General features: G+C 37.5%; 1 protein-coding gene across 3 annotated transcripts in view; it reads left to right on the top strand.

Annotated features, from left to right (window-relative positions):
- Positions 1-696: 696 nt before the first annotated feature.
- stxbp5b (syntaxin binding protein 5b (tomosyn)) overlaps positions 697-13,603 on the top strand; it is a 66,919-nt gene continuing 54,012 nt past the window's right edge. For all 3 annotated transcript variants that reach the window (XM_067456111.1, XM_067456110.1, XM_067456112.1), the window contains exons 1-2: positions 697-1,215; positions 5,416-5,513. In XM_067456111.1, the coding sequence (XP_067312212.1) occupies positions 1,063-1,215; positions 5,416-5,513 (251 nt within the window). In that variant the 5' untranslated portion in view covers positions 697-1,062. The remainder of the gene's footprint in view (positions 1,216-5,415; positions 5,514-13,603) is intronic.

The following is a 13,603-nucleotide window of genomic DNA, read 5'->3' as shown; positions in this document are numbered from 1 at the left end:
AGTATTTATAACTGTCATTATATGAGAAGCCAATGACATCATTTTCATTTTTGGGTAAACTTTAGCCTACCTTTAACATCAAAATATAACATCTAATGTTAAAAATGTAACCTCCCTTTGGTCAGTTTATGGTCAGTTTATGCAGTTATAGCCTATATTATTTATTTGAAAGAATTAAACAAAAGGTTTCATCCTTCTATTGTTCAACTGGTCAAGGGATTTAGAAAGTATGCAATAAGTATGCAATACTTTTTAGAAAGAGTAATTAGTAGGCTACTACAGTTGTCTAAATACATTGGTAAATGTAATGGTAACACTTTACAATAATATCAAGAACGAATAATACTGCTACAGCATGTTAATTTAACATTTGGTGATAAATTATAAATATTATCATCATCATTATTATCACTGACCAATAAAATAGTATGTTTTTTAATATGGTTTGATATAATTATAGGCCTATATATTGTTTGAATAAAAAAAAAATGTTTTTGATAAAATTAGCTATTGAGTGTACAAAAATGAAACCATGGAAAGCCATCACAGTGGGTGATTGCTCTCATCTTCATCATAATCATCTACCAATTTATTGTTGGTACTGTTGACTTTGCTGAAGGTTATTATTATAGGTAACTGTCATAGACCAATCGCACTGATCCTGAGTCAGTGCGCCGCAGCGGCTCTTCTCCCGCACATCCGGGTGTCGCTGCCTCGACAGCGCAGACTCGTCGCGGTGATTGCAGCGCTCTGCGTTTCCGCGTTAGCAGCGGGGGGAACGGAACAAGGCGAGATTGGCCAAATCTAACTGGATTACGCTGTCCCTGTCGCGATTAAAATGAAAAAGAAGTGACATTTCGACCCGCCGGCCTTGTTTAGGAAATGAGCGTGGGAATATGACATTCGCTCGGGCACGAGACGGGATGACAACACTGCCTGACATGTGAGACATCAGGACGAATACAACAACAGTGCGCTTGTGTGGCTGTCTCCGCCACCTTCTGTGTATGCTCGCTCTGCTGATGCACATTTTGCATTCGTTTTGCATTTGCTGGAGATAATATGAAGAAGTTTAATATCAGGAAGGTGTTGGACGGCTTGACTTCGGCGTCCTCTTCCTCCTCCTCCGCCGCTGCCGCGTCCCCTCAGTCGGGAAACCGGGAGAATGACATGATTCAGGAGACCCTGCAGTCAGAGCATTTCCAGCTCTGCAAGGTGGGATTAGTTAATGTGATCTCATACAGGGGGTGTGTGTGTGAATGTTAAGTGGCGCCAACTCGCCTCAATATATGATATTATAATGTGCGCTAGAACGCATAAAAGCAGCTCGCCAACGTTCGATGGTTTTCAACTCGCCTCACATTCGGTTAAATCACCCACACTCGTTTTTACCGTCACCGACTGGAATAATCACCCAGAGGTCGGTTTATCGAGATAAATCACTCGTGTGACGTCCGTTGACAGTTGACTAATCGTTGTGGGTTATTTTAAGACGAATTAATTTACTCTTTAATTACTTTAGGAACGAGAGAAACTTATTTAAGTTGGTATGAGGCTTAAATTAATCATTTTAAATGACAGACTCATTTCTTTGATGCCAAAAGGCGTGTCAGTCTGGTCTGTCAAGAAATACCTGTGCCTAATGACTTGTCTAGCGGTTTAATTTGGATTTTAGAACAGAACCGCAGTTAGTGTGAATGCATGGTTTCTGTTCTAATTTGCTGGCTGTTGAAAATCGTAGTAGCCAAACTAACATTAAAGGAACTTTATGTAAGAAATGTATTTCAATTAATTATAAAATTACTCATTATAGTGATTGCAGTACCAGGGGCCTATTGCACAAAATTAGGATAAGGGATTAAGCCCATGTTGCCCATCTGAATTATATAACAATTAGCATAGGCTATCCATCTCATAGTGAAAAAAAATAATGTAGCCTACCAAAGTTTTATAAACAGTAATAATGAAATCTTACTGTAGTTTTGAAATCCGGCAGCGAGGCACGCACACATTTTCTGCTTTTCTTTTACTATTAGCGCTTTTAAGAACCATCTTAATTAGCTTCTTTTTGCACTCGTGATCTTCTAACATTGCACTCTGACCATAGAATGTAAAAAATAAATAAAATATTGATGTAGTGTGAGTGATGTCACCCATACTTTTCTGAAGAGCAGTTTTGAAGCCTCAAAGTCGAGCTTGGCAGTGCGTCAATCCCGGATAACAAAAATTGGCCGAAGAGGCGTGACGTTTTTTTGTGCGACAATTTCATTCATACTGTCTTGTCGTTAAAGTAGTACATATTTAGCCTACATAAATTAAGAATCATTTGAAGCATATTGCGTTTTTTAAACACATTGAAAATCGCATATAGTTGACCATCATTCCAGAATAGTGTGGTAAAAGTAGCTATACCAAAGGATCATGTAGGGCTGAAAACTATTGCCATTTTAGTCTTTACACAGCCTTATCTTGTCTATATTATGCCTTTATTGTGAATGTGATTATAAACAATATGTTTTCGTGTGGTGCTGCTAGTGTTTGCCAGTGAATCTAAGATTTTCTGGGACAGGGAAATGACTGAAATGGTTATAGTGTTAAAATAACATTTTCCCAAGATGCACAAAAGTATGAACCTGGCGTCCTCCATTCTTTCCGACAACAAAGCACCTGAACACAACAAGCTCGTTATCACGACTTCTGAAGTCGGAAGTAGGAAACTTCCGATAGCACGTGAAGGCAGCATAATAGACAGCAGACAAACAGCAAACCACCTGTCACCTAAAGTGGCCACGACCTAAATTATGCAGAACAATACGGTCATTTTAATATAATTGTGTCACTGTGAATGGTGGATCGTCATCATAATCATCATCTAATGCTGGCAGGCCTGTTGTTGATTTACTAAAGGTCATTATGGAACGAGGGAAATTGATTTAAGTTTGTTTGAGGTAGAATGACACTCATTTCAAACTCACCTGTCAAGACATCTCTTGTCTGGTTTAGAACAAAATGGCTCCTTTACTAGTGTGAATGGATGGTTTATGCTAGTTGTTAAAAAACATAGTAGCTAAACAGTTCATCCCTGATATGAGTCTAAAAGTTAGCACATTTCAGGGTGATTTCCTTGTTCAGTAGTCAAAATATAATTGAAATCTCACGTTGTTATCTTAAAAACATTGGAAATACATGTTTGTGTGTTTGTTTGCCAATTGTGGGTACCATTTAATATGATTATAATTAATAATTATTATGAACTATATAATTAAATAAGAATTATAACTGGTTTAACTAAAATTCACCAAAACTATCACTATGAAACATAGTAAATGGTAACTATTGCAAATAGCAAAGAGATCAAAACAGTATTCGGTCATTCTGTATCAAATCAACCAGAGGTCCCTGTCTAAAATGGTTGGTTTTGATTTATTTTATTTATTTTTCTGGTAAAAGACGTGCATAAATGAAAGCCAACACGTGACACGTGTGTAATGCACTATTTTGTAGAGAAAGCCCAAAACCTAAAATTTCTCAGGTGAAAGTTTTCATTTCGACCCTCTAACTAACAGCTGATTACTTATTATATATATATATATAATACATATATACATGCCATTTAATATTTTGGCTTTCATCGCTATTTCTGTTTGTCTTTGTTCAGAAAAAATATGAACAAAATCCAAAAATTGAGCCAGGGAAGTTTCTAAAATTTGGTTGATTTGACACGGAATGACACCGTTATAATAAAATGATGACCTTACAAAAACACATAATGAAATAAATATGAGAACATATGATAACTAAAACTATTCACCAAAAATATATATGTTTTTTATTTTCATAAACTGTGAAAAACTGTATACACATACAGTAATTACAACTTTTCAAATGTCATATTATGTTTGTGCTTTTGGGAATTACTGCATTGTGGCAGCAGATCTATTCAGGAACGTTTAAAATTGTGTACAAAACAATCCCGCACCCTCAGACCCTGTTATATAATACATACAAACAGTATTACTTTTATTAGTTAGCATGTAAGTAGGACTACTTTGAAACTGACAACAGTGGAAAAGTTAAAATAATGTTTTCACATATGTGATGTTTTACATTGTTTTCTGAGATTATTTTGCTACAGAACGAATAGTCCCTTCCACACACAGTCTTTACTCGTAAATTTCTGGTAACAGCTCATGTGAGAACAGGACCTTTTCAATAATACCGGTAAAATGGTTCCGGCACTTTACCAGTAAGGAAAGTTTTAACATTACCAGTAAATTACAGTTAATGTGCTCTGTGTGAACTCTGAATGAAGATGACTGGTATATTAGCATATGGAATCAGAACTCGCTGATGTAAGAAATCTGCTTTGGGCCAATCATAAAGACTTATAAAGGTGACGTGATTACTCCGCACTGTTTAAAAAAAAATAGTTTTTCAATTTTAATATGCTCTAAATGATCATCTTTGACCTTTGCACCACGTCTCACAGCTTTTTCAACGTGTCGCGCTCAAGACCCAGCCTTCTTTTTTTCATTTATCAGCGCTGTGGCTCTGCAGTTGGATGCGAGTGTCGTGTTTTTAAGAGCAAACCGTTATGCCTGTCACTCAGACGTCAAAGAGATGTTGTCAAATAATTTGAACAGATAGTGAAACTAAAGCTATTCTCCTCATGTGGGTGGATGAAAACAACGGCACAGCGTTGTAAGATAATTTCCTATGACTGACATCACTGAATTTACCGGTATTGTGCTACTGATGTGTGTAGTCTCTTACCGGTAAAAAGCCAGAATGCTATTTTCTTGTGAAGAACAGCATATTTGGGTGAAGCCATACTGGTAATTTTATGGTAATTTATCAGTATTGCTGTGTAAAAAGGGGCTAATGACTGACATGGAATGATGTTATTTGTCTTGGATTTTTTCGGGAAAATTAACTTAAAAACTAAAAATTCTTATTTAATGACCTTAAGGAATACTAACCTTCCAATGGAACAGAAATAGAGATTTTTGTATATATTTACGCTATTCTTTTCCATATAATAAAATGTCTGTAAAGCTCTAAAAAAGCATAGTAAAAGTGCTTCATATTCTAGTCTTCTGAGGCTGAATGGGGGACAGATTGGAATATAGGATATTTCCTGAAAATATCTCCTTCCAAACCGTATTAATCCATTCCACTTCTTTTTATTGGTGCATTGTGTTTGGTCACAGGGAGGGTAATCAGCAAATAACTTTCATTTCTGTCAGTTTCTCATCAAATTGGCTTTAGAAGACTTAGAATATAATGCATTTTATAGACTGTTCACACAGGTTTAGATCAAAATGTGAGTAAGAACTTAAATTTTAGTTTGAACTATTCCTTTAAGAGCTTCATGACATGTTTGTAGTTTAATGCAAACCATGTTCTGATTCACAGACACTGCGACATGGCTTTCCCTATCAACCCTCCTCCATGGCTTTTGATCCTGTACAGAAAATTCTGGCTATTGGGACACAGAGTGGAGCCCTAAGACTGTATCCTTTTTCATGAAGATTGGCAACATAGCTAGCTTAACTGACTTAGGTAAAATAAGTGTCAAATGCAGATGTGTTGTTTGTGTGTATTTAAACAAAGGCAATCCTCCCACCCTTCAGTGTTGAAAGTATTGTTGCACATAGTAATTGACTTTTATTCCTAACCTCCACACAAACATTTGATTACATATGTTGCAAAATACAAGTAACAACATCCTCTGGCAAATAAGCTTGTAAGAGTCTTGTTCCACCAGGAGAGATGAATAATCCCCCTAGAGAACCATCATAGGAGCTACTGGCTCAACGGAACTAAAGGAAAGACAACCAAGCTTGTAGGAAAATTAGCGTAAACATGATCAAAACATGCCTATTATTTTTTAAATGACTGATGTGTGTTAATCAGGGACCAACATTAATGCCAATGTCTTGAAGGCAGAGCTGATTTAAGGCAGGTTATGTTCTGGATAAGAGATCTCAAACTGAAACTGGACCAATCAGCTCTGAGTAAAGGGACACCTCTGATGCAATAAAGTCACTCCCCCTGTTTCTACTCCAAATTAAAGGTCACTGCATTGCAAATGGTTTTTAAAGACTAAAGCGTCTGGCTTTTAACAATTCTTATTTATAAAAATAATATTTTTTAATGATTTAGATAATTTATGTAATTATTATACCCTTAATCAATTACACATTTATAATTTTAGTTTAATCAATCATTAATAGGCACTTTGTTAAAATTAATATAAATAGCCTACATAAAGTCATACAAATAAGCTTTAAAATCAATAAATAAAACTTAAAAAAAGAAGCTTACTGAGCTTAAATGTTCAATTTTCTCTATATCAACTAAACTAATTTCATAGCTTTTACTTGCATACTATTTTTTCTTTAAGTTGTCCTCTTTCATAGACAGCTTTTCTCCTTGCTGTTTTTTATTTTAATTTTATTTTTTATTCTTAATATTTTTCAATCATGTAATATTCTGCAGAAGAGAGAAATTAATCTCACTGCTTGTCTCGCGAGAAGTGAATCTCAGTTCCACAGCGTGTGATTGGCTGTTCACTGCTGATGTCACAGCTAAACTCCTGAACTCAGGATCAAAGCCTGAGTTGACAGAGAAAGCTGATGATCAGCATCATGGGACCAACAAAGCCTTAATACAATTGTTTGGTTTTGTCAACTCGAAACTAATCCTGTAATCCTGAGTTTGTTAAACAACCATCATGGAACAGGCCCCAGGTTCTCAGAATTGCGACCAAATAGTTGCATTTTGTGGCCTTTTGTTGGAGCGACTACATTTTGTTAGAGGTTGCACTGGTGTGACCACCAGGTTGTCGAACTGGTAATAGCTACCATTTCTGTTGAATATGAAAACCATCAAATGGCAAACGAAAGCTGCACTTCTCGTCTTCACAAAGCATACTGTTTGTCAGCTCAATGATAGACAATGTAGCTCAAGCTCAGAACAAGTTTACTTGCAGGCCGATCTTGATTCTTGATTCTCGAGCACGCGACTGTTACTGGGAGATGCAGTGAGAATGCGCTTGAATTCGCAGCAGTATTAATAACATCGCTGCGAGATATAGAGAGAAGTGTTCAGCGCAGAATTCTCTGTTATAAACCATATCAGATCAAACGGCTGATGTGGACCCCAGGCGAAGCCGTGAATGAACAAGTTAAAGAAAGCTTTTCAGTCCACAAATCACCAACATTCACCATGGATTTAATGTAGTAATGCTAACTGTAACCATGGTATTGTGGCAGAAACCTTTTGAGAGTGAAATTCAAGCACTTTTTACAAGGACTTTCAAGTGCTCAACTCAAGCTCAGTGCTTTACTAAGTTAAATGTGCATTTCCAAGAAATAAACATGTAATATTATTAGTTGTTGCACTTATTAATGCAAAACAATAGTCATTTTATGATAATAAATCCCCTTACCCCCCCAGAGCTAACACATCATGTGCTGGTGCCACTATTTCTAGAACTTAGTGGCGCTGGTGCTGCTGCTTTCAGATGTTCGTCTGGAGCCCTACATTGAACATTTCAAAAGTGGTGCTTTATATGCTCAGTCATCAGTGAGATGGTCAGATGATTCAATGAAGTAAAAAAAAAATTCAAAGGATCCAGTTTCTCATGACATGAGTCTCTCAGTTTCTCAGAGTCATGTATATGCCTCATTTAGAGGCACATTTCCTAGAAGCAGGGTCTTTATCCCTAGAGGAGCTGCGCTCATTAATGATATCCACTGTGGCATGAGCGGCTCTGTTGCCATATGTTGCAGAGCTCGTCTCATCATTGGTGCTGCCGACGATCTGCCAGAATGCCACCTCGCACACGCTGGAAACATCGCCGGTCCTGCTGGGCACGTCTGTTAGAGCCACACAAACTCAGCCAAGCTGCTCCAGCTTATTTCTGAGTCTTTTCATGTTCAGATATACACCACAACATTATTTCTGTCAAAGGAAACATGGCTATGGTATATACTGTGCAATTTAACAGTAAAGTTTACAGAACAGTAGAATGAACTGCTTAACACACCTATACATTTACACACTTCTATATTTCTAGAATGATGTAATTACTCAATTGTCAGTTACTGCACTATTATGGTTTAAATGTCTGTTTGTCAAAAAAGAAGAAAAAAAGATATTTGTTAACTGCTTGAGATATCTGCATACGTATATTAACAGTTAGCCCAAGAGTAATATAAAAACAATAAATGACCTGTACTTACATCACTTAGATTGTCACTCAACTGTTTAAAATAATTTATTATTGACAAAGTTCACGTAGTCTATTTCACAGTCCCCCTGCCACATACTGTATTTAATCGTGGTCATCGCTGGTTTGGGTTACAAAAACAAGTGCATTGATATGTGAAGTTATGGTTATTGTGCACTTAAAGGGTTAGTTCACCCAAAAATGAAATTGATGTCATTAATGACCCTAATGTCGTTCCACACCCGTAAGACCTCCGTTCATCTTCGGAACACTTTTATATTTAGTCGGAGAGCGTATGTAAGTGTATGCACACTATACTGTTCATGACCAGAAAGGGAATAAAAACATCATCAAAGTAGTCCATATGTGACATCAGTTAGTTAATTAGAATCTCTTGAAGCATCGAAAATACATTTCGGTCCAAAAATAACAAAAACTATGACTTTATTCAGCATTGTCTTCTCTTCCACGTTTGTTTGAAAAACCTCAAATAAAGATTCAAACGGTCATGAATCAGCGTATTGATTCATGATTTGGATTGCATGTCAAACTGCCAAACTGCTGGAATCACGTGACATTGGCGATCCGAATCATGAATCAATCCGCTGCTGAATAAAGTCATAGTTTTTGTTATTTTTGGACCGAAATGTATTTTCATAAACCAACTGATGTCACATATGGACTACTTTGATGATGTTTTTATTCCCTTTCTGGACATGGACAGTATAGTGTGCATACACTTGGGTACACTCTTGGACTAAATATAAAATATCTTAAACTGTGTTCTGAAGATGAACACAGAAAGATGAAAGGAAGATGAACGGAGGTCTTACGGGTGTGGAACAACATTAGGGTGAGTCATTATTGAAATAAATTTCATTTTTGGGTGAACTAACCCTTTAAGTACTTGATGGCTTCCGACAGCGCCTACTTGTGGTTGATGTAGTCGATTACCTGATTAATATACGCAAGCATTAGTATAGACCTTTTTCCCCCTCGCAGCGCTCATTGTGTTCTGTTTTACGTTTATTTCCATAGCATGTAGCTATAAGATCTTACAGACTTATAAATGAATCGCTTGTTTTAGGTGTTCACACTTAGCATGTTTGTTTAGATTAAAACGAACCCTGGTGCATTTGCTCTATTAGTGCAGTTCATTTAAATGAGTGTGAAGTTGAACGTGGCCATTCTTGAACCCTGGTGCGCACCCAAACACTGCTGAAAAGATGGGTCTTGGGCAGTTCGAATGAAATATTAATGCAACATGGACCAAAGACATCTAAACAAACCAAAAACAGGACGTGATATCGCAAGATGCGATCCTAAAAATACAGAATGATCAAGCACACCTGTTTTTTCTCATCATAGTTGTGATGTTGCCTATCACATTTCGGTACAGCATCAGAACCATGCCTCCTCGTGGCAGGTCTTTGTTTATGTGTGATGGAGGGACTCCTACTCTTGATGAGTTGTCAGCCCCATTATATATCATCATATGTACGCATAGTGAGCACATTTAGCCCTGCACACAGCATTGTTTTGGATGTTCTGTCACAAAATACGTTTCTTTGTATCTTTGGGTTGGGTGTTAAAAATGAGTGTAAACGCTAAGCTAACCAGGACTAAATATATTACTTTCTTTTTTTGGTCCTGACAAAAAAACTAAAACACACCCTTACAGGGATAGTTCACCCAAAAATGGAAATGTGAACCCTCGAGGGACCTTTAAAAACCTTTGGTCTGAGGACCTCAGAACTCTAAGAGTAGGGAATGGGAAGATCGCTAATATATTGAGGAGCCAGGCCTGAAACTGCCTTAAAGACAAACAAGAGAATTTTAAAATCTATCCGGAATTTCACGGGAAGCCAATGCAAGGATTGCAGTACAGGGGTAATATGACCGTGTAGTGTAGAGACATCACTTCCTGTGTGTGTCTGGCATAGTTTATGCAAACACCAGAAGTGATCTGATAAGTGTAAACAATGAGTGACGTATACGAGCGCGATCACTTCTGCCGTTTGCTTAAACTATGCCAGATCGTGTAGAGACCTCACACACAGGAAGTGACATCCCGTTGACAAGTTTATATGACTGACACACAGCAACGGTTGGTGTTAAAAATCTCCATTTGTGTTCTACTGAAGAAACAAAGAGACTCCTACCCCTTGGATGGCCTGGGGGTACAGATAAATGTCAAATTGTCATTTTTGGGTGAACTATCCCTTTAAAGTCTTCCCGGTCTACTGAGATTTTTTTTATGACATCTGCTTTAAACATTTCAATGTTCATGATGACTTTTGTTAACTTTACAGCAATTAAATCCATTTCACCAGCTTTAAAACTCTTCTACAGCAATGCCATAGAAATATGCAGTGCTACCGTAAAAACTTTTATTTAATTTTAAAGATGGCTGTATGCTTTTTTCTCTGGTGCATAAGGTCTATACACCGATCATGCATAACATTATGTCAGGTGAAGTAAATAACACTGATTATATCTCTTCATCACGGCACCTTTTAGTGGGTGTGATGAATTAGGCAGCAAGTGAAAATTTTGTCCTCTAACTTAGAAGCAGGAAAAATGGGCAAGCGCAAGGATTTGAGCGAGTTTGACGAGGGCCAAATTGTGATGGCTAGACGACTGGGTCAGAGCATCTCCAAAACTGCAGCTCTTCTGTGGTGTTCCCGGTCTGCAGTGGTCAGTATCTATCAAAAGTGGTCAAAGGAAGGAACAGTGGTGAACCGGTGATGGGTCATAGGTGGCCAAGGCTCATTGATGCACGTGTGGACCGATCAAACAGACAAGCTAGCCTCATGGCCTCTTTCAGCAGGATAATGCCCTCTGCCACAAACCAAAAATGGTTCAGGAATGGTTTAAGGAGCACAACAATGAGTTTGGGGTGTTGACTTGGCCTTCAAACTCCCCAGATCTCAATGTGGGATGTGCTAAACAAACAAGTCCGATCCATGGAGGCGCCACCTCGCAACTTGAACTTGCAGGACTTAACATGTGAATGTTAACTTTTAACATCTTTGTGCCAAATACCACAGCACACCTTTAGGTGTCTAGTGGAGTCCATGCCTTGATGGGTCAGGGTTGTTTTGGCAGCAAAAGTGGGACCAGCACAATATTAGGACATAATGTTATGCTTGATCGGTGTATAATTTAAGTTATACCACTCATTCCTACTAAAAAGGTTGCATGGTTGCAAGGCCAGAATTGGTGTTGTCAGATTTTAATTTTGAGAGTAGGAGTGCTCTAGTATTGTGCGTTTGTAATGGTGCAGTGGATTGTCCACAACTTTACTTTATCATTGGCATTTTGTCCTTGTGGATAGACTCACAACCCACCCATCAGGTCAGTCTTCTCTTTCGTGTATAGTTTAGTTGATTGGCTTAGACCTCATGCTCAGCTGTTGCCTGGATGTGTTAATGTGCAGCAAGAGTGGATGGGCTTACTGTCATTCAGTCGATTGGACTATTTATCAAAAGACAGGATGTATCGATTTGCCTCATTGCCTCCAGCATTGGGGAACACCGCCACAGCTCAGCAGACACAAACTCAATGAGGTGTTTACTAACAGTAAATATCTAATTTTACATGATTGGTCCCTGTGTTTCTATCTGTGTCTTCATATAGAAGCCTTGCAGGACATCCAGGGGTGTTGGTGGAGTTTCAGCTGTCTTGGCCTACTAATAAATACTAGCAGTTTGTTTCAGATGTTTGGCAGCATAAAACAGTAAAGCGTTTTTACAAACTTCAGTGCTAAGGAGCAAACATTTTATGCATGAATAATTAACAAATTGATTCTTTGTGCATGCTAAAGTAAAGACATTTTTTAACCAAAACTTTAGTGTATATTAAACACGCTCGTTGGCAGTGATTGATTGAGCTTTTTAGGTTGATGCATATTTTTCTTTATGATGCTTGTTCAGAACATAAATAAATTAGAATATTCTGTGTTTTACAGAAAAAAAGATTTGTGTGAAAACTTGAATATGAGTCAAGCAACACATTTTGGGCAAACCCTTCTTTGCATCTGTGGATAGAAACACCGCAAACCACTGTGGCTTACCAATTGAGGAAGTTGCCGTCATTTGTTTTAGAATGCAACTTTCTTTTATCTTTTTATCTCATTTTGTAGCTGTCTTGCTAAAGCAGAGTACTGCATAATGTTCTTCATAAGGACTTATGAACAAGTCAGGTGATGCTGTCATAGGGTTAAAAAGCTTGTGACTAGCTTACTGAGCCAGAACATTCCTCATACATGGGTTCCTGTTTTATTTTGGAAGACCTAAAGTGTACAATAAATATACTAGTTCTGTTTTTTATTCAAAGTGAGTGAACTATATAAATCAGTGTTGTTTGTGCTGCAAAATTGTGATCCTATGTTCATTATGATAAACTCATAATAATGAATGTAGGATTAGTGTATGAATGGTGAAGTTTATCTCTGCTGCTATAGGTTAAGGTCAAATGTTAGTATTTATATCCTTGGATGTTCGATGTACTAAAATTAAAAATATTAAACTTTGGCATGTTGCTTAGTTCTCAAGCCTGTGCTGCAGACAAAAAAGGTATCTCAAATCAGTTGACAGTTGTGAAAATGCACCTTTACACATTTTTGCAAGATGTAAACATCCATCATTCATTTCCGTTTATGCAATATTACTCATTTGATAATGCTTTCATTTCCCAATAAGAATGTAGTACTCTTAGCTCTGTTCAACATAATTAAAGGTCCCATGGCATGGGCTGTTTTATTGTTTTATAATGTTTCCTGGGGTATACTTATATTGTAAGTATGGTTTTTACATCAAAAAATGTCATAATTTAAAAATAAAAGGCATTTTTTCTATACTGATTTTAGCCCTCTGTTTAGAATGCTCTGTTTCAAGAGGTGTGTCTACTGTGAGTCTTCAGTGAAAACACCCACTGTTGTGATTGGCTGACATCTTTACATTTGAAATGAGATTACGTGCGGATGGGGGCGTGGTTTAGTCAGGTGTGAGCTTGAGCAGCTGCAGCGCTGCCAGTCGAGAGAGAGAGCGAGACAGAGAGAAACGGAGCCGGGGAAAGATTGCTGAGGAAAGGTTATTGTACCTAGTTTTTGAGAGCACAAGTTTATTTTGTTTGTATCTGAGAGCTCTGAATAAACACGAGTGAACTTTGCAACGTTATTTCTCTCACAAAATGCTTTCACCACAGCTAACAACAAACACGACATCGACATGATACAGTAAGAGCTTCTGTTGAGCATAATGAGCAGAGTCATTCAAACGTGTGATTGACCAATCTGAACATTATAAAGAGTGTTCTTTGATTGCTCTCTGTAGTTTAATCATTTAAATAACAGATTTGTTTCAT

The sequence above is a fragment of the Pseudorasbora parva genome, chromosome 10 (genome assembly GCF_024679245.1).
Source record: "Pseudorasbora parva isolate DD20220531a chromosome 10, ASM2467924v1, whole genome shotgun sequence".
NCBI lineage: Eukaryota > Metazoa > Chordata > Actinopteri > Cypriniformes > Gobionidae > Pseudorasbora > Pseudorasbora parva.
Note: the sequence above shows the minus strand (reverse complement) of the source record. Positions and strands in the feature narration are given on the sequence as shown.